Source organism: Pristiophorus japonicus, chromosome 10 (assembly GCF_044704955.1).
Source record: "Pristiophorus japonicus isolate sPriJap1 chromosome 10, sPriJap1.hap1, whole genome shotgun sequence".
Classification (NCBI taxonomy): domain Eukaryota; kingdom Metazoa; phylum Chordata; class Chondrichthyes; family Pristiophoridae; genus Pristiophorus; species Pristiophorus japonicus.
Genome location: NC_091986.1, coordinates 128,485,496 through 128,512,786, shown reverse-complemented (window position 1 = coordinate 128,512,786; position 27,291 = coordinate 128,485,496). Strand labels below are relative to the sequence as shown.

At 47.4% G+C, this 27,291-nt stretch overlaps 1 protein-coding gene across 4 annotated transcripts in view; it reads left to right on the top strand.

The window, feature by feature from the left end:
• The window catches only part of chst10 (carbohydrate sulfotransferase 10), a 144,560-nt gene that overhangs the window by 5,881 nt on the left and 111,388 nt on the right, over positions 1-27,291 (top strand). For 2 of the 4 annotated variants that reach the window (XM_070892070.1, XM_070892072.1), the window contains exon 2: positions 24,006-24,147. In XM_070892070.1, coding sequence (XP_070748171.1) covers positions 24,027-24,147 — 121 coding nt within the window. In that variant the 5' untranslated portion in view covers positions 24,006-24,026. Of the gene's footprint in view, positions 1-9,953; positions 10,141-24,005; positions 24,148-27,291 lie in introns of all 4 variants that reach the window. The other 2 variants (XM_070892071.1, XM_070892073.1) reach the window with 2 other exon arrangements.

The window sequence follows — 27,291 nt, the reverse complement described above, 5'->3', positions numbered from 1 at the left end:
CATATCTATAGAAACTTTTGCAATCCGTCTTAATGTTCCCTGCAAGCTTCTTCTCATACTCCATTTTCCCTGCCCTAATCAAACCCTTTGTCCTCCTCTGCTGAGTTCTAAATTTCTCCCAGTCTCCAGGTTCGCTGCTATTTCTGGCCAATTTGTATGCCACTTCCTTGGCTTTAATACTATCCCTGATTTCCCTTGATAGCCACGGTTGAGCCACCTTCCCTATTTTATTTTTATGCCAGACAGGAATGTACAATTGTTGTAGTTCATCCATGCGGTCTCTAAATGTCTGCCATTGCCCATCCACAGTCAACCCCTTAAGTATCATTCGCCAATCCATCCTAGCCAATTCACGCCTCATACCTTCAAAGTTACCCTTCTTTAAGTTCTGGACCATGGTCTCTGAATTATCTGTTTCATTCTCCATCCCAATGCAGAATTCCACCATATTATGGTCACTCTTCCCCAAGGGGCCTCGCACAACGAGATTGCTAATTAATCCTATATTCCTTAGAGTTTAGAAGAATGAGAGATGATCTCATTGAAACATACAAAATTCTTACATGGCTTGACAGGGTTAATGCTGGGAAAATGTTTCTCCTGGCTGAGAAATCTAGAACACGGGGTCACAGTCACAGAATAAGGGGTTGGCCATTTACGACTGCGATGAGAAATTTCTTCACTCAAAGATTCTGAATCTTTGAAATTCTCTACTTCAGAGAACTGTGGATGCTCAGTCGTTGAGTATATTCAAGACAGAGGTCGATCACTTTTGGGGAGCGAAGAGAAATTCAGGGAAATGGGGATAATGCGGGAAGGTAGAGTTGAGAAAGAAGATCAACCATGATCTTGTTGAATGGCGGAGCATGCTCGAAGGGCTAAATGGCCTTCTCCAGCTCCTATTTCTTATGTTCTTATGCTACTGTGCATATATGTAATGTATATATGTAAACCTGAGAGCTTAAGAAATATATGTATTGATTGTAGTTAAGTAGTATTGGCTGTATTATGGGCTTATTTTGTTTCCTTCTGTCATTGTAAATGTGGCTGATTTTTTTTCATAATTGTAAAATATAACTAGTTTTATATTAGCCTACAATTATAATATGTATAGTTATAGTTAATACATTGAAAAGTTTAAAAAATAAAATGTATTGAACTGTGTGCTCTCAAAATATTATGCATAGTTCAAGTTTTTCAATCTGATTTGGCAAAATATATCAGGTTTACTAAATATTTATCGATATCTTTATTTAAAAACTCTTTTAATATGAATCATTTTAGTTAAACTACATTACAGCCTTCAATGTTTAATTGACATGTGCACATTCCAGAACATAAAAGAAGAAAAGAAAGACTTGCATTTATATAGCGCCTTTCATGACCACCGGATGTCTCAAAGCACTTTACAGCCAATTAAGTACTTTTTAAGCGTAGTCACTGTTGTAATGTGGAAAACGAGATTAATGTTGTAATGAGTGAAAAATTAAGCCCACTGGACTACTAGACATAGTAATAGCAGGTTGAAAAAGTTACTAGCCGTAGTATAAATTAGTAAAACATTTAAAAATACATACATTTGTGCCTATAGTTTCACCCCCTTTATATATTTTGGGGGAAAGTGATGAAATTCTTAAGGCCATCTCACAATTTAAAAAATACTATGGGCCCAAGTTTCGAGCGGCGCAGTCCCGACCTGGACTCCCGTTTTTCGCGCCACAAAGTGCGCCTAAAAAAACCCTCCGTATTCTCCACCTCCCTGCAGGTCCTCTGGCCCTCGGCGCGGCGCAGCAGAAGCTGTAGGGGGCGGAGCCAGGTCCCTGCGATGAAAACAGTGCCGGGACCTCTGTACATGCGCGCTACAGTGGGCGCGCAAGTGCAGTAGCTCCAGGCGCCGAACTGTGTGGGAGGGGCCCGAAGCACGCAGCCCCTAGCCCTGGCCGAATGGCCTCACTGGGGCTGCGTGAATAAGGCTCCTCCCACGGCCAGCTCTTGCTTCCTCCCGACCCGACTCGACTCCCGCTTTCCACCCCACGCCTCCGGACCGGACCCGACACCGACCAGACTCCTGCTCCCCCCCCGGACTGGACCCGACCTGACCTCCTTCCCCCTGACCTGACCTCCCTCTCCCTCCCTCCCCCTCCCTCCCCCCGACCCGAATCTCCTTTCCCCCCCCCGCCATCTCCTTTTCCCCCCCCCCGCCATCTCCTTTTCCCCCCCCGCCATCTCCTTTTCCCCCCCCGCCATCTCCTTTTCCCCCCCCGCCATCTCCTTTTCCCCCCCCGCCATCTCCTTTTCCCCCCCCGCCATCTCCTTTTCCCCCCCCCGCCATCTCCTTTTCCCCCCCCGCCATCTCCTTTTCCCCCCCCCGCCATCTCCTTTTCCCCCCCCCGCCATCTCCTTTTCCCCCCCCCGCCATCTCCTTTTCCCCCCCCCGCCATCTCCTTTTCCCCCCCCCCGCCATCTCCTTTTCCCCCCCCCGCCATCTCCTTTCCCCCCCCCCGCCATCTCCTTTCCCCACCCCCGCCATCTCCTTTTCCCCCCCCCGCCATCTCCTTTCCCCCCCCCCGCCATCTCCTTTCCCCCCCCCGCCATCTCCTTTCCCCCCCCCGCCATCTCCTTTCCCCCCCCCGCCATCTCCTTTCCCCCCCCCGCCATCTCCTTCCCCCCCCCGCCATCTCCTTTCCCCCCCCCGCCATCTCCTTTCCCCCCCCCGCCATCTCCTTTCCCCCCCCCGCCATCTCCTTTCCCCCCCCCGCCATCTCCTTTCCCCCCCCCGCCATCTCCTTTCCCCCCCCCGCCATCTCCTTTCCCCCCCCCCGCCATCTCCTTTCCCCCCCCGCCATCTCCTTTCCCCCCCCCGCCATCTCCTTTCCCCCCCCCGCCATCTCCTTTCCCCCCCCCGCCATCTCCTTTCCCCCCCCCGCCATCTCCTTTCCCCCCCCCCGCCATCTCCTTTCCCCCCCCGCCATCTCCTTTCCCCCCCCCGCCATCTCCTTTCCCCCCCCCGCCATCTCCTTTCCCCCCCCCGCCATCTCCTTTCCCCCCCCCGCCATCTCCTTTCCCCCCCCCGCCATCTCCTTTCCCCCCCCCGCCATCTCCTTTCCCCCCCCCGCCATCTCCTTTCCCCCCCCCGCCATCTCCTTTCCCCCCCCCGCCATCTCCTTTCCCCCCCCCGCCATCTCCTTTCCCCCCCCCGCCATCTCCTTTCCCCCCCCCGCCATCTCCTTTCCCCCCCCCGCCATCTCCTTTCCCCCCCCCGCCATCTCCTTTCCCCCCCCCGCCATCTCCTTTCCCCCCCCCGCCATCTCCTTTCCCCCCCCCGCCATCTCCTTTCCCCCCCCCGCCATCTCCTTTCCCCCCCCCGCCATCTCCTTTCCCCCCCCCGCCATCTCCTTTCCCCCCCCCGCCATCTCCTTTCCCCCCCCCGCCATCTCCTTTCCCCCCCCCGCCATCTCCTTTCCCCCCCCGCCATCTCCTTTCCCCCCCCGCCATCTCCTTTCCCCCCCCCATCTCCCTTTCCCCCCCCCCATCTCCCTTTCCCCCCCCCCCCATCTCCCTTTCCCCCCCCCCATCTCCCTTCCCCCCCCCATCTCCCTTCCCCCCCCCCATCTCCCTTCCCCCCCCCATCTCCCTTCCCCCCCCCATCTCCCCCCCCATCTCCCTTTCCCCCCCCATCGCCCTTTCCCCCCCCATCGCCCTTTCCCCCCCCCATCGCCCTTTCCCCCCCCATCGCCCTTTCCCCCCCCATCGCCCTTTCCCCCCCCATCGCCCTTTCCCCCCCCATCGCCCTTTCCCCCCCCATCGCCCTTTCCCCCCCCATCGCCCTTTCCCCCCCCATCGCCCTTTCCCCCCCCATCTCCCTTTCCCCCCCCATCTCCCTTTCCCCCCCCATCTCCCTTCCCCCCCCCATCTCCCTTCCCCCCCCCATCTCCCTTTCCCCCCCCATCTCCCTTTCCCCCCCCATCTCCCTCCCCCCCCCATCTCCCTCTCCCCCCCCATCTCCCTTTCCCCCCCATCTCCCTTTTCCCCCCCCATCTCCCTTTCCCCCCCCATCTCCCTTTCCCCCCCCCATCTCCCTTCCCCCCCCCATCTCCCTTTCCCCCCCCCATCTCCCTTCCCCCCCCCATCTCCCTTTCCCCCCCCCATCTCCCTTTCCCCCCCCCATCTCCCTTTCCCCCCCCCATCTCCCTTTCCCCCCCCCATCTCCCTTTCCCCCCCCCATCTCCCTTTCCCCCCCCATCTCCCTTTCCCCCCCCATCTCCCTTTCCCCCCCCATCTCCCTTTCCCCCCCCATCTCCCTTTCCCCCCCCCATCTCCCTTTCCCCCCCCCATCTCCCTTTCCCCCCCCCATCTCCCTTTCCCCCCCCCATCTCCCTTTCCCCCCCCCATCTCCCTTTCCCCCCCCCATCTCCCTTTCCCCCCCCCATCTCCCTTTCCCCCCCCCATCTCCCTTTCCCCCCCCCATCTCCCTTTCCCCCCCCCATCTCCCTTTCCCCCCCCCATCTCCCTTTCCCCCCCCCATCTCCCTTTCCCCCCCCCATCTCCCTTTCCCCCCCCCATCTCCCTTTCCCCCCCCCATCTCCCTTTCCCCCCCCCATCTCCCTTTCCCCCCCCATCTCCCTTTCCCCCCCCCATCTCCCTTTCCCCCCCCCATCTCCCTTTCCCCCCCCATCTCCCTTTCCCCCCCCCCCGCATCTCCCTTTCCACCGCCCCCCCCCGCCATCTCCCTTTCCACCCCCCCGCCATCTCCCTTCCTTCCCCCTTTCCTTCCCCCGTTCCCTCCCCTTTCCCTCCCCTTTCCCTCCCCCTTCCCTCCCCCTTCTCCCCCATCCCTACACAGACACTGACAGACAGAGAATGAGAGACGCACACATTCAGACAGACAGAGAGATAGAGACACTGACAGAGACACACTGGGTGGGGGGGGGAAGGGGAGGGGCGGGGCATTCCAGCACGCTGTTGGAGGGCTCCCGGTGCTGCAGTCGGTAAGTAGAAAATGTTTTATTAATTGATTTTTTTTTGGAAAATTATTTCTTAATAATTTTTTTTGATTGATTTATTGATGTATTTATCATTTATTATTGATGATGGCTCTTTATTTGTAAAACTGAAGTGTTTAATGTTTGTAAACTTCCCTTTAAACACCCCCCCCCCCCATTCCCTACGCCTGATTTGTAACCGACGCCTGATTTTCTAAAGTGTAGACAAGGTTTTTTCGAGCGTACAAAAATCTTCACTTACTCCATTCTAAGTTAGTTTGGAGTAAGTTTTCACTGACGAAACTTTGAAAACAGGCGTAAGTGGCCGGACACGCCCCCTTTTGAAAAAAAAATTCTGTTCCAAAGTGAAACTGTTCTAACTGACTAGAACTGGAGCAAACTAAATAGCGAGAATTCCGATTTCTAAGATACTCCGTTCTACACCAGTTGCTCCTAAAAATCAGGAGCAAATCATGGTGAAACTTGGGGCCATATGCTTCCAAACCACAAAGTTTTTTTTCTTGCCCAAAATGTTTTAAAACTTTATTTTAAAAAGATTTCAGCCTTTCTTCACTTTTACTGCCTCTGAAGAACAACCTATCTCCTCACATATTCATTGATAAATAATTCTAACAATGTGCTGCAATCATTTGTGGTCAATTTCTGCCTTTTATCTGCTACTCGAACACTGTGCCACACTTTATAGATTGTTTTTAAAGAATTCAACCAAACTATCATTCTCATTGTCTCAGCTGTGTGCCACTACAACTGTCTTCTCAACCTCTCTTGCCTGTCACCTTTCTTGACAATTATTTATATTCAAATGTGTGGTTTTTAATCAATGTTATTTTAAACAATTCACTAAATGCAGCATGAAGTTTAACATATCCATAGACTTGCATGGACATTTAAAAAATGTATTCTCGGAGGTGGGTGTCGCTGGCAAGGCTGGCATTTGTTGGCCAACGTTAGTTACTGGAGAAGGTGATGGGCAGCCACCATGATCCACTGCAGTCCATAGGATGTAGGTGATCCTACAGTGGTGTTAAGTAGGGAATTCCAGGATTTTGACCAAGTGACAATGAAGGAACAGGGATATATATACAAGTCAGGATGGTGTGTTACTTGGAAGGGAAGTTGGACTTGTGATAGTGTTCCATGCCCCTTTTTTAGGTGATGGAGGTCGTAGGTTATGAAGCTGCTGCGGAAGAAGCCTTGCAGCCATGGTATGCCAGCAGTAGACTATATTTAGACAAGTGGATGAGGTGCTGATCAAATATGCTTTGTCCTAGATCGTGTCATGCTTCTTCACAGAATTATACAATAGTACAGCACAGAAGGAGGCCATTCGACACATTGAGTCTGCGCCGGCTCTTTCAAAGAGCAATCCTACTCTACCGCTCTTTCCCCATAGCCCTGCAATTTTTTCTCCTTCATGTATTTATCCAATTCCCCATTGAAGGCTACTACAAATCAGGCAGTGCATTCCAAATCCTAACCACTTGTGGCATAAAAAAAATTTCCCTCGTGTCGCCTCCGGTTCTTTTGCCAAACATCTTTAATCTGTGCCATCTGGTTATTGATCTTACAGCCAGAGCAATTTTTCTTTACTTACTCTAAACCCTTCCTGATTTTAAACACCTCTATCAACTCTCCTCTTAGCCTTCTCTGCTCTAAGGAGAACAACCCCAGCTTCTCCAGTCTATCCACGTAACTGTATTGTCTCATCCCTGGAACCATTCTAGTAAATCTCTTCTGTACCCTCTCCAAAGCCTTCATTCCTTCCTAAAGTGTGATGCCCAAAATTGGACATAATCTTCCAGCTGAGGCTGAGGTAGTATTTTATATAGGTTAGCATAACTTCACGGCTCTATGCCTCTATTTCTAAAGTCCAGGATCCCATGTGCTTTATTAACTGCTTCGTTAACTTGTCCTGTCACCGTCAAAGATTTGTGCACAAGCACCCCCAGGTCTCTTTGTTCTTGCACCCCCTTTAAAATTGTACCATTTAGTTGTGTATGGCCTCTCCTCATTCTTCCTACCAAAATGTATCACCTCACACTTCTGTGTTAATTTCAGTTGCCTTGTGTCCGCCCTTTCCACAAGCCTGTCTATGTCTTCCTGAAGTCTATTAGTATCTTTCTAATTGTTTACTACTCTTCCAAGTTTCATGTCATCTGCAAATTTTGAAATTTTGCCCTGTTTCTTCAAGTACAAGTCATTAATGTATATCAAAAACAGCAGTGGTCCGAGTACTGAAATGTTGATGTTGCAGATGTATCCATCCAGGCAAGTGGATAGTTTTCCATCACACTACTGACTTGTGCCTTACAGGTGGCAGAGAGGCTTTGGGAGTCAGGAGGTGAACCACTTACCGCAGGATGCCCAGCCTCTGATCTGCTCCAGTAGCCATGGCATTTATGTGGCTGGTCCAGTTGAATTTCTGATCAGTACCCCAGGATGTTGTTGATGGAGCCTTGGAGATGGTAATGCCCTTGAATGTCATGGAGAAGTGATTGGACATTCTCTCTTGTTGGCGATGGTCATTGCCTGGCACTTGTGTGGCACAAATGTTTCTTGCTACTGTAAGGATTTCAGGGTATGTGCCAATTAACCCTTCTATCCCAGTTGGCAATAGATTCGGATCGGACACCAATAGATTACAATTAGTCTTTTATTTGTCACACAGCAGAGAGCAACACAACAGCAGTATCTCGAACAGTAGGTTACAGTACCAAACAGATTATATTACCACCCAGTCACTGGACAGAGTTAGTGTGGGTCACCTCCCTCTCCTCTCCTCTCCTAGCCAGGGAGGTGTTAGGCTGAAGCTAGAATGTATTCACCTTGCGCAGGCTGCAGTCGATTCAGTGTGTTCTTCTTCCTCTGTGCCAAATACTCAAAAACCCACTTCTTATAATCCTTTTTGTTGACCACCTGACCTTATTTAACCTCTCACGAGTTGCTCCTAGGATCTCCATTTCACCTACTCTTCTTTGCACGTGTACTCCTGTCACCACTCTTCCCCCCGCCCCCCTCCCCCCCCCCTCAAAATCAGGCCCTATCCTTTTTTGCAGAATATCCTTTTTTTTTTAAATTCTTCTAACTTCCCTTATTTTGCAGTCCCTGCTAACGTTTAACTGAAACAGTGGTCTCGACTATACTATAAGCTTTGGATATCTGCCAGTGACCAGGATTTGTTAGTTATTTTAATCATGCCAGTTACATAAGTATTCAAAGAAAACTGCCTAGCTTTCCGGTTTATGGTTAATGTCTTTTGCCCCAGACACGTTTTTATGCCATGTCGTTATTAGTCATATATAAATCAAAACCACATCTAACTGAAAGACAACTTTAGGATGTTACAAAGAAAAATACGAAAGTTAACATTAGATTTTAAGTATGTTAGTTGATCCTCGAATTACAAAAAAAACCCATACATAATAGAATTATAAAAGAAGCCATACGTAATGTCATCATAGTTGTTGTCCAAGTCTTATACTTGGGCATGGACTGCTTCATTATCTGAGGAATTACAAATTGAGTTGAACACTGCAATCATAATTGAACAGCCCCATTCCTGACCTTATAACGGAGCCTAGGATGCTGCGCTGAGAAACTTCTGCAGCGATCATCTGGGGCTGAAATGATTGGCCTCCAACAACCACAATCATCTTTCTCGGTGCCAGGGATGACCCCAGCCACTGGAGAGTTTCCCCGTGGATCCCCATTGACTGTAGTTTTACAAGGACACTCAGTCAAATGCTGCCTTGATGCCAATGGCAGTCATTCTCACCTCACCTCTGGAATTCAGCTCATGCCCATATTTGGACCAAGGCTGTAATGAGATATGAAGCCGAGTGATCCTGGTGGACCCCAGGCTGAGCATCAGTGAGTAGGTTATTGGTGAGTAAGTGTCACTGGATAGCACTTTTGATTACTCCTTCTATCACTTTGCTGATGATTGGAAGTAGGCTGATAGGCCGGGTTGGATTTGTCCTGCTTTTTCTGGACAGGACTTATCTGGGCAATTTTCCACATTGTTGGGTAAATACCAGTGTTGTGGCTGTACTAGAATAGCTTGGCTAGGAGCATGACTAGTTCTGGAGCACATCTTCATGATTACAGCATGGATGTTGTCTGAGTCCATAGCCTTTGCTGTGTCCAGTGCACTTAGCCGTTTCTTGATGTCATGGGAAGTAACTGGCATCTGTGATGGTAGGGATCTCAGAAGGAAGCCAAGATAGACCATCCACTTGGCTCACTGGTAGTAGGTTGTAGATTTAATTCCCACTCCAGAGACTTGAGCATGTAATCTAGGCTGACAATCCCATGCAATATTGAGGAAATGTTGCATTATCAGAGGTGCCAGCTTTGGATGAGACGTTAAACCGAGACATTATCTGCCCTCCCAGGTGTATGTAAAAGAGTCAGTGGCACTATGGGGAGTGCTCCTGGTGTCCTGACCAATATTTATCTCAACCAATATCACTGAAACAGATTCTGGTCTTAATCACATTGCTGTTTGTGGGGCCTTGTATGCAAATTGGCAGCTGTGCTTCCTACATTATAAGTGTGACTACACCAGAAGAACTTAATTGGCTGTAAAGCACTTTGGGATGCTGTGTAAGATGCTATATAAATGCAAGTTATTTTTTGGGGGGTTTTGCATCTGGCTGAAGATGGTTGCAAATGCTTCAGCCTTGTCTCTTGAACTCACTATACATTAGAGTTATTTAAACATAATGTAAGATTTGGATCACAGGTCACACACAGATTACCCACAAGGGTCTTGGGAGTCATAGGTCATTTTATTAAGGAGCGGCAAGTCAAATACCTGTACAACACATAATCAGGATATACATAGTAGGCATTCGACCATGACGAGCAGTTGCTATTGATCCCGATCGGATAGATGGCTGGTGTGCACAAACAGCTCTTCAGCTTATAGCCTTTCTTCCTCTCTTCTAGAGCCACCTAGAGTGTTAACTGAGGTCAGCATGGGTCCACCCTCGGAAGACTGTTAGACCATTCTCGCTCTTGGAAGCTCTCCCCTCCACCGTCTGCTAAAGACTCTTTAGATCTCTCTTTTATTCTCTTTTTGGGGGTGGAATATGGACAGGACTATCTAATCTGTAAGGGCTCTTCCTAAACCAAGGTATGTCATGTTCTTTGTCTCAACTTTCAAATGAAAACCCTCCCCTGTCCCATGAGATCATTCCTTTGCATATCTCTTGTTTGGACATCTTGCTACCTTCTCCTAGACAGTTTGTTTATCATGAGGCTCCTTACTCAACCTCATGAAGGCCTGTTTCTGCATTGTGCTCTTGTAAATGTCCTCAATTCTTTATTCAATTCTTTATCTGATATGATGGGAATTCTTCTGTGTCATCAACTAATCCTGGCTGCTGAGCTCGGCAAACCTATTACTTTTATAAAACTATTACTTTTTTTACAATTCACAATTTAGTTGCCCTCTAAAGCAACATCATCATCATAGGCAGTCCCTCGGAATCAAGGAAGACTTGCTTCCACTCCCAAAGTGAGTTCTTTGATGACTGAACAGTCCAATACGAGAGCCACAGACCCTGTTACAGGTAGGACAGACATTCATCGAGGGAGGGGGTCGGTGGGGCTGGGTTGCCGTGCATTCCTTCCGCTGCCTGCGCTTGACCTATTCACATGCTTTCTCAACGCCCTCCCGGATGCACTTTCTCCACCTCGGGCGGTCTTTGGCCAGGGTCTCCCAGGTGTCAGTGGTGATGTTGCACTTTACCAGGGAGGCTTTGAGGGTGTCCTTGTAACGTTTCCGCTGTCCTCCTTTGGCTTGTTTACCATGAAGGAGCTCCACATAATGCATTTGCTTAGGGAGTCTCGTATCTGGCATGCGAACTATGTGGCCTGCCCAGCAAAGCTGATCGAGTGTGGTCAGTGCTTCAATACTGGGGGTCTTAGCCTGAACGAGGACACTGATGTTGGTACGCCTGTCCTCCCAGGGGATTTGCAGGATCTTGCGGCGACATCGTTGGTGATATATCTCCAGTGACTTGAGGTGCCTTCTATACATCGTCCATGCCTCAGATCCATACAGGAGGGCGGGTATTACGACAGCCCTGTAGACCATGAGCTTGGTGGTAGATTTGTGGACCTGGTTTTCAAACGCTCTTTTCCTCAGACGGCCGAAGGCTGCGCGCACTGGAGGCGATGTTGAATCTCCGCATCAATGTCTGCCTTTGTTGATGAGAGGCTCCCGAGATATGGGAAATGGTCCACGTTGTTGAGGGCCGCGCCGTGAATCTTGATGATTGGAGGGCAGTGCTGTGTGGCGGGGACAGGCTGGTGGAGGACCTTTGTTTTACGGATATTAAGCATAAGGCCCATGCTTTCATATGTCTAAGTGAATACATTGACTATATCCTGGAGTTCAGCCTCAGAATGTGCGCAGACGCAGGCGTCATCCGCATACTGCCGCTCAACAACAGAGGTTGGGGTGATCTTGGACCTGGCCTGGAGGCGGCATAGGTTAAACAGCTTCCCATTAGTTCTGTAGTTTAGTTCCACTCCAGTGGGGAGTTTGTTGATTGTGAGGTGGAGCATGGCGGCGAGGAAGATTGAGAAGAGAGTTGGAGCGATGACGCAGCCTTGTTTGACCCCGGTCCGGACGTGAATTGGGTCTGTAATGGATCTGCTGGTAAAGATCACGGCCTGCATGTCGTCTTGAAGCAGGCGAAGGATGTTGACAAACTTTTGGGGGCATCCGAAACAGAAGAGGACGCTCCATAGACCCTCACGATTGACAGTGTCAAAGGTCTTTGTAAGATCGCAAAAGGCCATGTATAAGAGCTGGCGCTGCTCCCTGATTTTTCCTGCAGCTGTCGAGCTGCAAAGATCATGTCCGTTGTGTCCCGCAGGGGACGAAATCCGCACTGTGATTCCGGGAGGAGCTCCTCGGCCACAGGAAGAAGACGATTGAGGAGAATTCTCGCGACAACTTTCCCAGTGGCTGATAGTAGAGAGATTCCCCTGTAGTTGCCGCAGTCGGATTTGTCTCCTTTTTAAAAAATGGTCACAATCATTGCATCTCTGAGATCTCCCGGCATGCTCTCCTCCCTCCAGATGAGAGAGATGAGGTCATGTATCCGCGCCAACAGTGCCTCTCCGCCATACTTTAGCGCCTCAGGGATTCCATCCGCGCCTGTAGCCTTGTTATTCTTGAGCTGCTTTATGGCTTTGCCTACCTCGTGCAACGTTGGACTTTCACTGAGTTGGTGGTGGGTCGCATGCTGCGGGATGGAGTCGAGAATACTCGAGTCAAAGGCAGACTCTCGATTGAGGAGATCTTCAAAGTACTCCTTCCATCGGGCCCTGACAGCCCCGGTGTCCGTGATGATCGTTTCCCCGTTCTTGGCGAGGAGTGGGGTGGGGCCTTGGGAGTTTGGACCATAGGTGGCCTTGACTGCAGTGAAGAATCCTCGCATATCATGGCTGTCGGCCAGTTGTTGTATCTCCTGTGCTTTCTCCATCCATCATCTGTTCTTTAGGTCCCGGGTTTTTTGTTGGACCTCAGCCTTGAGCCATCTGTAATGTTGTTTTGCAGCTCCTGAGTTGGGTTGTTGCTTGAGGCTCAAATATTTTGCGCTTGCGATCTATTAGTTCTTTGATCTCTTGATCATTTTCATCAAACCAGCCCTGATGTTTTCTGGTTGAGTGACCAAGTGTCTCTTCACAGGCACTAGTTATAGAGGCCTGGAGGGCAGACCAAGTGCTATGGGCATTCAGCATCTCAGGGTCATCAAGGTATGCCAGATTGGCTGTGAGGCGCTGGCTGTATAGGGCTCTCTTAGCTGGGTCTCTGAGTGCCCCGGCATTAACTTTTTGCGGAACTGCTTCTGCTGTCCTCTCTGCTTTGGGGCTATGTTAATGTTGATGATGGATCGGATTAGACGGTGGTCCGTTCAACAATCGTCAGCTCCTGTCATGGCACGGGTGATGCGCACATCCTTGCGATCCCTGGCTTGGACGATGACATGGTCAAGCAGGTGCCAGTGTTTGGAGCGAGGGTGTTGCCACAATGCCTTGTATTTGTCCCTCTGGCAGAACAGGGTGCTGGTGATGAGAAGTTCATGTTCTAGACATTTTGTCAGGAGTAGGGTACCGCTGGAGTTCGCTTTCCCTAACCCCCCCCCCCCCCCTCTCTGCCAATCACACCTCCCCAGAGGGCTGTGTCTTTGCCGACCCTGGCATTAAAGTCACCCAGGAGTTTCAATTTGTTGCCCGTGGGGATGCGGGACAAGGATGTCTCGAGGTTGGAATAAAAACCCTCTTTCGTCTCATCCGTTGCATCGAGTGTTGGGGCGTACGCACTGATGACTGTGGCGTATTGGTTCCAGGATAGGGTGAGACCAAGAATCATGAGGCGTTCGTTAACCTTATGGAGAGTCTTTGAGGCGGTCGACCAGCTCATTCTTGACGGCAAAGCCGACTCCATGAAGTTCTGCCTCTGGTTTCCCTTTCCAGAAGAAGGTATAACCCCCACCATGTTCCTTCAATGGCCTTCCCTTGCCCGCCGGGTCTCGCTTAGGGCGGCGATATCAATGTCAAAACGTCTCCCTGGCAACTATGGCGGTGCGGCATTCCGCCCTGTTGCTGTTGGAATTGCCCATGAGGGTCCTGACGTTCCAGGTCCGAACTTCATACTGACGAAGTGGAAGATGCCTGTGCGTGAGTTCTTTTAATGTGAGGTGGCCGTTGCACACGGGCTTAGCCGAGCAAGGTCTTGGTCCAGTGGCAAGGGGGTCCAAGACAACTGGAGACCAGGTACAGCTCTATAAGCCTAATTGCCTCCGGCGAAGTGTTGGCCGCAAGCTCGGCGCCAAGTAGCGCCATTGATGGTAGATGGCCTGAGGCTTGGTTGGGGGAGCAGGGGAGCAGGCATTAGGAAGGTCGCTTCCAAAGTTATTTTAAAAGTTAAAAGTTGATGAAAATTCCCAATTTATTTTAAAAGTTCCAAAGACTTTTTAAACAAATCTTAAGATGTTGATCAATAATAACAACAATATCAACAGCAACAACTTGTATTTATATAGTGCCTTTAACATAGTAAAACATCCCAAGGTGCTTCACAGGAATGTTATAAGACAAAAGTTTGACACCGAGACACATAAGAAATTACAGCAGATGACCAAAAACTTGGTCAAAGAGAGAGGTTTTAAGGAGCGTCTTAAAGGAGGAAAGAAAGGCAGATAGGTTTAGGCAGGGAATTCCAGAGCATAGGGCCTAGGCAGCTGAAGGCCCTGGTGCCAGTGCCAAGGATGTCACCGAGCGGCTGCAAGACATTCTAGGGGGAGAGGGTGAACAGCCAGAGGTTGTGGTCCATATCGGTACCAATGACATAGGTAGAAAGAGGGATGAGGTCCTGCAGGCAGAGTTTAGGGAGCTAGGAGAGAGATTAAAAAGCAGGACCTCAAAGGTAGTAATCTGCGGGTTACTGCCGGTGCCACATGCTAGAGAGTACAGAAATAGGAGGATAGAGAATATGAATGCGTGGCTGGAGAGATGGTGCAGGCAGGAGGGCTTTAGATTCCTGAGGCATTGCGACTGTTTCTGGGAGAGGTAGGACCTGCACAAGCCAGACGGGTTGCACCTCAACAGAACTGGGACCAGTATCCTCGCGGGAGGGTTTGCTAGTGCTGTTGGGAAGGGTTTAAACAAGTTTGGCAGGAGGATAGGAACCGGAGAATAGATTCGGTGGGGAGAGAAGCAAAGCTGGAATTGGGCAGCAGAAAAGTAGAAAATGAATTTGGAAGAGAGAGGAAACAAGGGCTGGAAAATAGACAACAAGGGAGTTCGGTACCACTAAATGGTATATACTTCAAATGCAAGGAGTATAGGGAATATGACAGATGAGCTGAGAGCACAGATAGACACTTCGGAGTATGATACTATAGCTATTACTGAGATATGGCTGAAAGAAGGGCGGGTGTGGCAGCTCAGCATTCCTGTATCCACTGGAGTTTAGAAGAATGAGAGGGGATCTCATAGAAACATATAACATTCTGATGGAACTGGACAGGTTAGAGGTAGGAAGAATGCTTCCGTTGCTGGGGAGTTCCAGAACCAGGGGTCACTGAATAAGAATAAGGGGTAAGCCATTTAGAACCGAGATGAGGAGAAACTTTTTCACTGAGAGTGGTTAACCTATGGAATTCTCTACTGCAGAGAGTTCTTGAGGTCAGTTCGTTAGATATATTCAAAAGGGAGTTAGATACGGCCCTTACGGCCAAAGGGATCAAGGGGTATGGAGAGAAAGCAGGAAAGGGGTACTGAGGTGAATGATCAGCCATGATCTTATTGAATGGCGGTGCAGGCTTGAAGGGCCGAATGGCCTACTCCTGCACCTATTTTCTATGTTTCTGTGTTTTCAGACAGGATAGAGAGGGAGGTAAAAAAGGAGGGGGGGGTCGCAGTATTAATTAAAGAAACAATTACAGCTGTGATAAGGGATGATATGTTAGAGGGGTCATCAAATGAGGCCATATGGGTTAAATTGAAGAACAAAAAAGGAGCGATCACACTACTGGGAATGTACGATAGACCCCCAAATAGTCAGAGGGAAATAGAAGAACAAATATGTGGGCAAATTGCTGCGAAATGCAAAAACTATAGAGCTGCAATAGTGGAGGATTTCAACTACCCTAATATTAACTGGGGGAAAAGTAGTGTGAATGGTACAAAGGATGTGGAATTCCAAAAATGCATTCAGGAGAACTTCTTTAGCCAGTATGTAACAAGCCCAATAAGGGAGGGGGCGCTTCTGGATTTATTGGGGGAATGAAGAGGGACAGGTGGAAGGGGTATCAGTGGGGAGAGCATTTGGGTGCTAGTGAACATAATTCAGTAAGATTTAGGGTAGTTGTGGAAAAGGACAAAGGTGGACCAGGAAAAAAAGTTCTCAATTGGGGTAAAGCCAATTTTGCTGAGCTGAGATGGGATTTGGCCAAAGTGGACTGGAAACGGCTACTTGATGGTAAATCAGGGTCACAACAGTGGGAGGCATTCAAGGGGGAGATCCTGAGGGTTCAGAGCAAGTATGTGAAAGAAAAAGGTTGGGGCTAACAAATCTAGAGCCCCACCGCCCCCCCCACCCCACCCCCCTGGATGTCAAGGGCCATACAAGGCAAGATAAAGAAAAAAAGGGAAACTTATGACAGATACTGAGACCTCTACAGGAGTATAAAAAGTGCAGGGGTGCAATTAAAAAAGATATCAGGAAAGCAAAGAGAGAGCATGAAAGAACGTTGGCAAGTAAAATCAGGGAAAATCCAAAGATGTTTTATAAATACATTAAGAGCAAGAGGATAACTAGAGAAAGAATGGGGCCTATTGGAGACCATAAAGGAAATCTGTGTGTGAAGGCAGAAGACGTGGGTATGATTCTTAATAAATTCTTTGCAACTGTTTTCACAAAAGAGGGCTGATGCAGACTTTGCAATGAGGGAGGAGGAATGTGAAATATTAGACGAGATAAACATAGTGAGAGAGGAAGTATTAAGGGGCTTTGCAGCTTTGACAGTGGATAAATCCCAGGCTGTTAAGAGAAGCAAAAGAGGAAATAGCATCGGCTCTGACCATTATTTTCCAATTCTCTCAGGCTCCAGGTGTGGTGCCAGAGGACTGGAGGACTGCTAATGTTTCACCTTTGTTTAAAAAGGGAGAAAGGGATAGACCAACTAATTACAGGCCAGTCAGCCTAACCTCAGTGGTGGGAAAATTATTGGAAAAAATCTTGAGGGACAGGATAAATCTTCATTTGGAAAGACACTGATTAATCAAGGACAGTCAGCATGGATTTGTTCAGGGAATGTCATGTCTGACTAACGATTGAATTTTTTGAGGAGGTAACAAGGAGGGTCGATGAGGGTAGTGCATTTGATGTAGTGTATGTGGATTTTAGCAAGGCTTTTGATAAGGTCCCACATGGCACACTGGTCATGAAAGTAAAAGCTCATGGGATCCAGGGCAAAGTGGCAAGTTGGATCCAAAATTAGCTCAGACAGGAAGCAAAGGGTAATGGTTGATAGGTGTTTTTGTGACTGGAAGGCTGTATCCAGTGGGGTTCCGCAGGGCTCAGTGCTAGGTCCCTTGCTTTTTGTTGTATATATCAAGGACTTGGACTTGAATGTTGGGGGTATGATTAAGAAGTTTGCAGGTGAGACTAAAATAGGCTGTGTGGTTGATAGTGAAGAAGAAAGCTGCGGACTGCAGGAAGATATTAATATGGATTATTTTTCCCTCAATCTGTTTCAGCGAATACACTGACGCGAACACCTTCTTGCCTTTTCTGTAAAAGACCTTTATTGAAGATTCTCCGACCGGGACTTGTCAAGACCAAGGAACACTCTCAATCAGAGCCTGTTTACCTTCCTCTGGACAAGCACCTTTACAGCGTGAAAAGCACAGTAGTTATACATTTTCAAAACATAACACATTTGATTAGCACTTGGTCTGTCCACTCCCTTTCTTCCTCCCCCCCCTCCCCCCCCCCCCCCCCCCCCGAGTATGTTCAATGGCAGGCGAGGAGGTCTCCTAATTCAAGCTGGCCCTGAGGTCAGCTTGTTTATAGCCTCATTAAATTCTTCTTCTTTATCAGTAAAACCTATTTCCCTCATCAGTAAAAAGCATTACGTTATTCTCCCCTCCTTATTAGTGAAAACCATTACATTACCTTCTCCTATCTGTGATTGCTTTTTCTTTCCCGTGATCCATGTTTAACCTCAACTCTCAGTAACCCCCTTTTTTTCTGTTGATTCTGCAATGTCTGCATCTTGCCATTTCTTTAGCTATTTTCCCATGATTCCCTATCTCCATCCCTCTGCCACATTTACAATCCTTCTGTATCCATTCTCAATATTAATGTCAGGTGGACAGAATAGTGGCAAATGGAATTCAGTCCGGATAAGTGTGAGGTAATGCATTTGGGGAGGTCTAACAAGGTAAGGGAATACACATTAACAGGTACGACATTGAAAAGTATAGAGGAACAAAGGGACCTAGAAGTGCAGGTCCACAGATCCCTGAAGGTAGCAGACCAGGTAGATAAGATGGTTAAGAAGGCATATGGAATACTTTCCTTTATTAGCTGAGGTATGGAATATAAGAGCAGGAAGGTTATGCTTTAACTGTATAAAACACTGGTTAGGCCGCAGCTGGAGTACTGCATGCAGTTCTGGTGATCACTTTACAGGAAATATGTGATTGCACTGGAAAGGGTGCAGAGGAGATTTACAAGAATGTTGCCTGGACTGGAGAATTTTGGCTATGAGGAAAGATTGGAGATGCTGGGTCTGTTGTCTTTGGAACAGAGGAGGCTGAGGGGAGACCTGATTGAGGTGTCTCAAATTGAGGGGCCTAGATAGAGTGGATAGGAAGGATCTATTTCCCTTGGTAGAGGGATCAACAACCAGGGGACATAGATTTAAACTAAATGGGGGAAGGTATAGAGGAGATATGAGGGGAAACTTCTTTACCCAGATGGTGGTGGGGGTCTGGAACTCACAGCCTGAAAGGGTAGTAGAGGCAGAAAGCCTCACCACATTTAAAAAAAATACGTGGACTTGCAGTGCCATAACCTACAGGGTTACGGACCAAGAGCTAGAAAGTGGGATTAGGCTGGATAGCTCTTGGTCGGCCGGTATGGGCACGATGGGCACGACGCCCATGATTGGTTGAGCGATTCTAATCAGGGGTGATCAAAATGGCAGAATTTGAGGAGCGCAGATATCTCTGGGTAGGTGGTGGGGTGGTTATGAGGCTGAAGGAGATTACAGAGATATGGAGGGATTTGTAAACACTGATGAGAATTTTGAAATTGAGGCGTGGCTTAACCGGGTGCCAATGTAGGTCAGCGAGCACAGGGGTAATGGCTGATTGGGACTTGGTGAGAGTTAGGACACGGGCAGCTGAGTTTTGGACGACCTCAAGTTTATATAGGATAGAATGTGGGAGGCCAGCCAGGAATGCGTTGGATTAGTCCAGTCTAGAGGTAACAAGGACATGGATGAGGGATTCAGCAGCAGATGAGCTGAGGCAAGGGCGGAGGCGGACATTGTTACTGAGGTGTAAATAGGCGGTCTTAGTTACGCCGTGGATATATGGTCGGAAACTTATTTCAGGGTCAAATATGACACCAAGGTTGCGAATAGTCTGGTTCAGCCTTGGGCAGATGCTAGGGAGAGGGATAGAGTCGGTGGTTAGGGAACGGAGTTTGCGGCGGGGACCAAAGACAATGGCTTCGGTCTTCCCAACATTTAATTGGAGGAAATTTCTGCTGATCCAGTACTGGATGCCGGACAAGCAGGCAGACAATTTAGAGACTGTGGCGGGGTCGAGAGAAGTGGTGGTGAAGTAGAACTGGGTGTCGTCAGCGTACATGTGGAAACTAAAGCAAGTAACAAATTCATTACAAATCCATACACTCCTCTCCTGGGAAAGTATTATTATCCACCTCCAAAATGTCTCCATGGTCACATCATCAGACAATAGATACAATGAAGAAAGTCATTTGGGATAAGTCAGGAAAACAGTATGCAAGAGAGAGAGAGGAAGGATAAAAAGAACTTGCACTTATATAGCATTTGCACGTCCCAAAGCCCTTTACAGTCAATGAATTACTTTTAAAGTGCAGTCATTGTTGCTTTGTAAGCTAATGCGGCAGTCAATCTGTGCACAGCAAGGTTTCACAAAAAGCAATGAGCCAAATGGCCAGATAATCTATTTTGGTGGCAATGGTTGAGGGATAAATGTTGGTCAGGACACCAAGCAAATTCCCCCACTGTTCTTTTGAATAGGTTCGTTTATGTCATACACGGCCTCAGTTTAACATCTCACCTGAAAGGCGGTGCCTAAAACAATGACCCAGATTTTGCTCTCAGCAACGAAGGAATGGCGCTCGCTGTTCAACTCGCTGACAGCTGCCCAGACTTTTTGTGGGCTTGTCAGCAAAGACTTCCTCTAATCTGGTGTCTTTTCCAATGCAGCATCTGCTGCAGGGGATCTGTGACATCTTCAGTGGACCTGTGGCAAGTAACAACAAGGCTCTTCAACCAATCAGATTGAAGTATCCTTATTGAGCCACGCAGAGTCCAAACCAGAAAATATAAATTAGATTTAAATGATGTACAGAAAGCAAAATAAAGATTGGGAAATACCGATGAAATTAGGGGAGTGAGATGTAAGCCAAAAAAATTCAAAAAAATGTATTTTTATTTTCAAAAGTTTTTCTGAGGGAATATGACTCCACATTTGTAAACTTAATTTTTCAAGACTGGAGAGGTTGCTCAGCAGTAATTATCTTTTATCACACTGTTTAAAAACTCCCTTACTCCTGAATGTACCAGCCTCAACCTTTTCAGCCGTTTTTAGTGTGGGCAAGTACAGCAAGTTCTACCGTTGCATTCATTTCAATACTAAGTCTATCAGTGATGACTACAACAGTGCACCCTATGGAGGAGAAACCTCTGGATTTCTGTGTTTAACTGCATGTGCTACTGCAGAAGTTGCTGCCAGATTTCCTCCGTTATCACGGTGAACGCTGATAGCCTCACCGGTATTCTCATCGCAAATTCCGGGCCAATGTTGCACTTTCTCAGCACTGCACTGAAGTGTCAACCAGAGTTATTTATGTGCTCGTGTGCTGGAATGTTACTTGAATCCCCTCCTTCTTACTCAGGAAAGGATGCTACGAGTGACCACAGACTGATACAGATCTGCTGTTCAGGAGGAGCAAAGGGATCTTTTAACATATGGCTCTCCTTAAATACTGCTTTTAAATGTTTTATTGTTATTCTCAAATTAATGAAAGATTTAAAAAGTGATGGACTGTAAGAAGAACTGTGTATAAAGATCAGAGTACAGTGACAGCATTTGGGAGTAATCACTGAAGGAAATGGCTAAAAGAGCAGTAGGATGAGTACATTAATCAGCATTTTAGAGTGACTCCTTCATAAGGTTCTCCTTACAATCTGCTTCTTTTGAAATCTTTTGTTTGTTCAAGAATACTCAGGAATTGAAAGGAACTATTATGTCAAGAGGACCATAGATTTATGAAAGGTAATCATGCTTGACAAATCTTCTGGAATTTTTTGAGGATGTAACTAGTAGAGTGGACAAGGGAGAACCAGTGGATGTGGTGTATTTGGACTTTCAAAAGGCTTTTGACAAGGTTCCACACAAGAGATTGTTGTGCAAAATCAAAGCACATGGTATTGGGGGTAATATACTGACGTGGATAGAGAACTGGTTGGCAGACAGGAAGCAGACGGGATAAACGGGTCCTTTTCAGAATGACAGGCAGTGACTAGTGGGGTGCTGCAGGGTTCAGTGCTGGGACCCCAGCTCTTTACAATATACATTAATGATTTAGATGAAGGAGTTGAGTGTAATATCTCCAAGTTTGCAGATGACACGAAACTGGGTAGCGGTGTGAGCTGTGAGGGGGACACTAGGAGGCTGCAGGGTGACTTGGACAGGTTAGGTGAGTGGGCAAATGCATGGCAGATACAGTATAATGTGGATAAATGTGAGGTTATCCACTTTGCGGGCAAAAACACAAAGGCAGAATATTATCTGAATGGTGGCAGATTAGGAAAGTGGGAGGTACAATGAGACCTGGGTGTCATGGTTCATTAGTCATTGAAAGTTGTCATGCAGGTACAGCAAGCGGTGAAGAAGGCTAGGAGATTTGAGTATCGGAGCAGGGAGGTCTTACTGCAGTTGTACAGGGCCTTGGTGAGGCCTCATCTGGAATATTGTGTTCAGTTCTGGTCTCCTAATCTGAGGAAAGGCGTTCTTGCTATTGAGGGAGTGCAGCGAAGGTTCACCAGACTAATTCCCGGGATGGGGGACTGACATATGAGGAGAGACTGGATCAACTGGGCCTTTATACACTGGCGTTTAGAAGGATGAGAGGGGATCTCATAGAAACTTATAAGATTCTGACGGGACTGGATAGGTTAGATGCGGGAAGAATGTTCCTGATTGATGATGAAGTCCAGAACCAGGGGGCACAGTCTTAGGATAAGGGGTAGGCCATTTAGGACTAAGATGAGGAGAAACTTTTTCACTCAGAGTTGTTAACCTGTGGAATTCCCTACCACAGAGAGTTGTTGATGCCAGTTCATTGGATATATTCAAGAGGGAGTTAGATCCCTTAAGGCTAAAGGGATCAAGGGGTAAATGAGAAAGCAGGAAAGGGGTACTGAGGGAATGATCAGCCATGATCTTATTGAATGGTGGTGCAGGCTCGAGGTGCTAAATGGCCTACTCCTGCACCTATTTTCTATGTTTTACTGTTTCTATATATACTCCCTTGATATGATCAGTGAGCTTTTGTCGATCCCAGTGGCCTTGTGTCCTTTTCCTCCAGCAATGTCTCCCAATTCCTGCCAGTACCGTCAATCCCTTTTGTACACAATTCTCCGTACAGTCTCTCTCACTTCCTGTGTGTGTATATATAAATCCACTGCTTTAAACAGCAGATCAGTGTGTTAGGGAATCCTCTCCATTGTGATAGATAATTAAACCTCTATTTCAGTAAACTCTTAATTTTTTTTAGCAAATGTTATTGTGTATCCTGGCTGTATCTCCAGTTGTGTTGCATGAGTTTTTTCTTTATACTGAAGATTAGTAGTATTTGCTTCAGTGATACTTTGGAAGTTGAGGATTATATATATATAAAGGACACCGAGACATCCCATATTTATTAGACTTTCAGAAAGCTTTTAATAATGTTTCAAATGGAAAAACTTCTAATTAAACTGAAAGCTACAAGAATCCAGGGAGAATATGGAACTGGATAGCAAACTGGTTAAAAAATACAAAAGAGTATTCATGAAAAGTGTAATGTCTGACTGTGGGAAAGTGTTGTGAAGGGTACAAAGGTCGATGCTTGGACCTCGATTGTTTCTAATTCAAGTAAATGAACTGTACACTGAAACCAGCAGTATTATGCAATTGGGCAGACATATGGCAAAATAAAATTAATACTGATAAATGTACAGTATTACATAGATTGAAAAATGTGGGAAATAATTGATGAATGGAATTGAATTAGTACAGGATGGCTTGAAAAGGAATCTGGAACTAACTGGACAAGATCACTTTCAATTTTTAGTCAATGTAGCAGAACATTAAAGAACATAATAGCATTCAAGAATATATAGCCAGAACAGTAGAAAATAAATCTGCAGAAATTATGGTAAAGCTTCATACGTGTTGGTCAGACAATAGTGAAGAATATTGTGTTCTATTTCAACCATCGTGCTACAAAAAAAGATATTACCAAGGCTGATACCAAATGAGCTTTGAGAAAAGACTGAAAAAGCTTGTTTTGCAGCCTAGAAAAATGGCAGTTAACATGGATTCTCATCAAAGTACATCAAATATTGAATGGTATACATGGGGTAAAATTGGATTATTGCTTCAAAGTACAATAAAAAACGTTGTAACAAAAGTCAGAAATAGAAATTAACGAATTGCAAATTTAAAACAGATAGCAGATTATCAGTGACAAGTTTTTGAAATAATTTACAAATAATACAAACAAGTTAATAGAGGCACAACAATCTAGATTATTCAAAGACAAATGAGGTACATTTTGATGAGCAAGCTAATGCACTCGAGGCATGAGTTTGACGGCTTTTTCTTGTTTCTGACTTGTCTCATGCTCTTGTGAATCTGTGAATTAATATTCTGTGATACACTACATTAAATTAGTTTAAAGTACAGTGGTTTTGAGGGAAAATTAATTCAATGTAAAATCATGACACATACAAGGTTTCTTTTACAACACAAATAGTTTTGAATTGATTAAATTGGAAAAACTATTCAATTAAATCAACTTATAGGCACAGTGCTGTAAATGTAGGTTTGGTGTCTTTAATATCTTATCTTGACTTCTGATAGACTGCAGATTGGGAATATGGATTATGCTGTTACTAAACTTCAAATATTCTTTTACTTTTGCAGAACACATGCAGGAGATGGCTTATGTCTAAAAACATGCAGCACCGATGCTTCCTGCTCGCTCTCTGTGGATGGGCAGTCTTCATGTTGCTGCTTGTCAGTAAATTCATTACTTTAAGTGTCAGAGATAAAGAAGGTAGGTCAGGTATGAATGATTATTATTTTTCACTTTAAAAATAATCAGCCTTTGGGATTTAACATGTAGTAATTTTTCTCTTGGTAATAGCATCAATTGTACTGCAATGAAATGTATTTTCCCCCTGTTATAGGGCCTCCTCCAAATACCATTCTGCAGTTAATAGAACAGGCGAGGGAGCAACCTGTGCTATACCTTTACTATGAGGTATACACGAGCAGTGTAAGTGCAATGCTATTTGTGATGCATGTAGCACTCAAATCACTGACTCCACACAGTCTGGTCTTGTAGTAACTGCTGTGATCTTGGTCCTTTATTGTGTAACTCCAGAGTGCCTCTCCGGTGTGGTGGGCAGCCTTATATACTCTGTCTTGCAGGTACTTTCGGGTCTCCCACCACAGCGCCCTCTGTGGCGCACCATTGTGACTATACATTTAATGCACCTGGACAATACATAACATCTCACTCCCCCCCCCCCCCTCCCCCCCAGTTCCGCAAGCACATTTATGGTAACCTCGGCCTTGTCCGTCCTGGTTGATTTGTGAGTGTGAGTCCATGACCATCCACTTCCCTCTTCTCCCCCCCTCATGTAGAGATTATGCTTGCGATCCAGTGCAAGCATGTGGTATTTGCAGTCCTTACATGGGTGATGAAGTACACAAGCATGACCTCCAACAGAAAGCAGGTATACATAGACAGTACATTTGTGTAGTACATATGGATGCATTGAAGAGTTACATCAAAAGTTGCAGGTACACTGAACAGTTATTTAATCCCCGCTCCACTGGGTGAGGTGTGGTGGCGACATACTGCCCCTTTTTGCCCGAGATAGTGGGCTGCGCTGAGACAGGGTATCGCAACTAGCGCGTTGCCTCTGTTCTCAGAAAATAGTCGCCTTTGCGGCTCATCTGAACCATTGCATGAATCACACAAAATCGGGAATCGCATTAATCCATTAGACATGTTAGTCCACATCCATTAACTCTTTTACTTGTACATTGTGATACGAACTTTCTTCGTAAATCATATCAATCATTTTAAACACAGTAGTCACTTCAGCATCAAAATATTAACTCTTGTCATAAATCATGTCATCGTACAAATCACATTACTCATTTTGACTCCCTCTTGCCCTTACAAAAGCCTCTTTGTGGGGACCGCCAACGGTGTAAGGCCCTTTTAAGGCTCCCGGGTGCATTTCCCTTTTAAGATGCCATCTTGCTTTTTCACGAGGTTTCCACAGGGGGGGCGCCATTTTAGGTGCTCTGCTGGTCTTGCCTGTCTGTCTCTCTGCAGAGCTCAGCTGCCACGAGGCTCGCCGCCATCTTAACTTCTTCAGCAAGGACTTTATTATCACCAGTTCCAGGTCGCTCGGCACAGTGAGTCTTTATCTTCCTGACGAAATCCAGCACACACTTGTTGACACGGCAAACACCAAGTATGGCCCGTGTAACCTTTTGTCTGAACCGGCTCAGAACATTCCGCAGCGCCGACATCCTGCACCTTTCCTGGGCTGCTGAACAGGAGACCCTGCAGGCCACGGCCGCGGAGCGGCGCCACCCGAAGGCCCCGGGTCCGGGTCCTTTCCCCGGTTCCCGCAGCCCTGGGTGGGGGCAGGAGAGCGAATTATCGGTCGGTGATGTGACACCCGGCCCGGTGCCGGGAGGCCCTGCTGTTCTCCGCTGGCAGCGTGAGCGGCATGGAGATCAGTCGCGAGTTCCTTTGGAGGAGGCCTGTGAACATGGGGAACAGCGGTCTGTGGAGGAATGAAATCTTTCCAGCTCCCACGGACCTTCCCCATCCATCTCCTGCCGAGTAGCATCGGCCCATTGCTTGCAATGATCCACAAAGATAACCCGTGCGTCTCGCCACCGTGAGATACCTGCACACCCGCTCTGCCAAGAACATGTATCAGCTCCTTGGTGTAGATGCACAGCTTCGCCGTGACCGGGACCAGCTTGGGTTGATCCACAGTTTCTCAAAAGTTTCCTGACTCATAAGCGACTGACCCGACCCAGTGTCCACTTCCATACTCACTGGGACTCCGTTAATCTTGACTTACACTGGGGCCGAATCGTCTGTACACGTATACAGTCCAAACGCCTCATCATCTTCTGCCTGCTCCTCGCTGGATGGTGGATCCTCTACCATCTCTCAGCCACACGGTGAGTCAGGTTTCTTTTGCACATACGCTGAAGGTGGCCTTTCGTGTGGCAGGTATTGCACGCATACTCCGCAAACCTGCACCGGTGAGCCCCATGGCTTCCTCTGCAGCGCCAGCATGTGCTACTTGATTAGCTCCCCTCGGCGGACTCTGAGTTCCCGGACCCTGAGATCAGTGCCCTCTGCCCTGGGCAGAGCCACGTTCTGCAGTTTTGTCCGTGATGGGCACTGTCCTGTGGACAGTGCCTGCCGGGTTCGAGACTGTATGGGGGATCATCTGCTTGGTGCTGCACGTCGAGGTCATAAATGCCCGGCTGATGGTGATGGCTTTTGCCAGGGTGACTGTAGGTTCAGTGGATAGCAGCTTGTGAAGGAGGCCCTCATGGCCAATCCCCATAACAAAAACATCTCACAACGCCTCGTCAAGGTGTGTGCCAAAATCACATGGCGCCGCGAGTCTCCTGATGTCCACAGCATATTTGGTGACATCCTGGCCCTCAGGTCTGCAGTGGTGGTAGAATTTGTGCCTGGCCATGAGGATGCTCTCCTTCGGTTTCAGTTGGTCACGAATGAGTTCAATCAGCTCCTCATATGACTTGTCCTTGGCGCTCGCGGGTGCCAGCAAATCCCTGACGAAACAGTAAACCTCATCGCCACAACTGGACAGCAATATCGCCTTACGCTTCTCTCTCAGTGCGTTCGTGTCCTCCGTCAGGTCGTTTGCTATAAAGTAGTACTCGAGCCTTTCCGTAAAGGCCTTCCAATCATTACCCACTGTAAAATCCTTTAGCGAGCCCAGAGTCGCCATGGTTGTGTGAAGCTCGTCCGTGTCCTTGTCGCCAATGTGGTGTATGTAGCACTCAAATCACTGACTTCACACAGTCTGGTGTTGTAGTAACTGCTGTGACCTTGGTCCTTTATTGTGTAACTCCAGAATGTGCCTCAGGTGTGGTGGGCAGCCTTATATATGCCTTCTTGCAGGTACTTTTG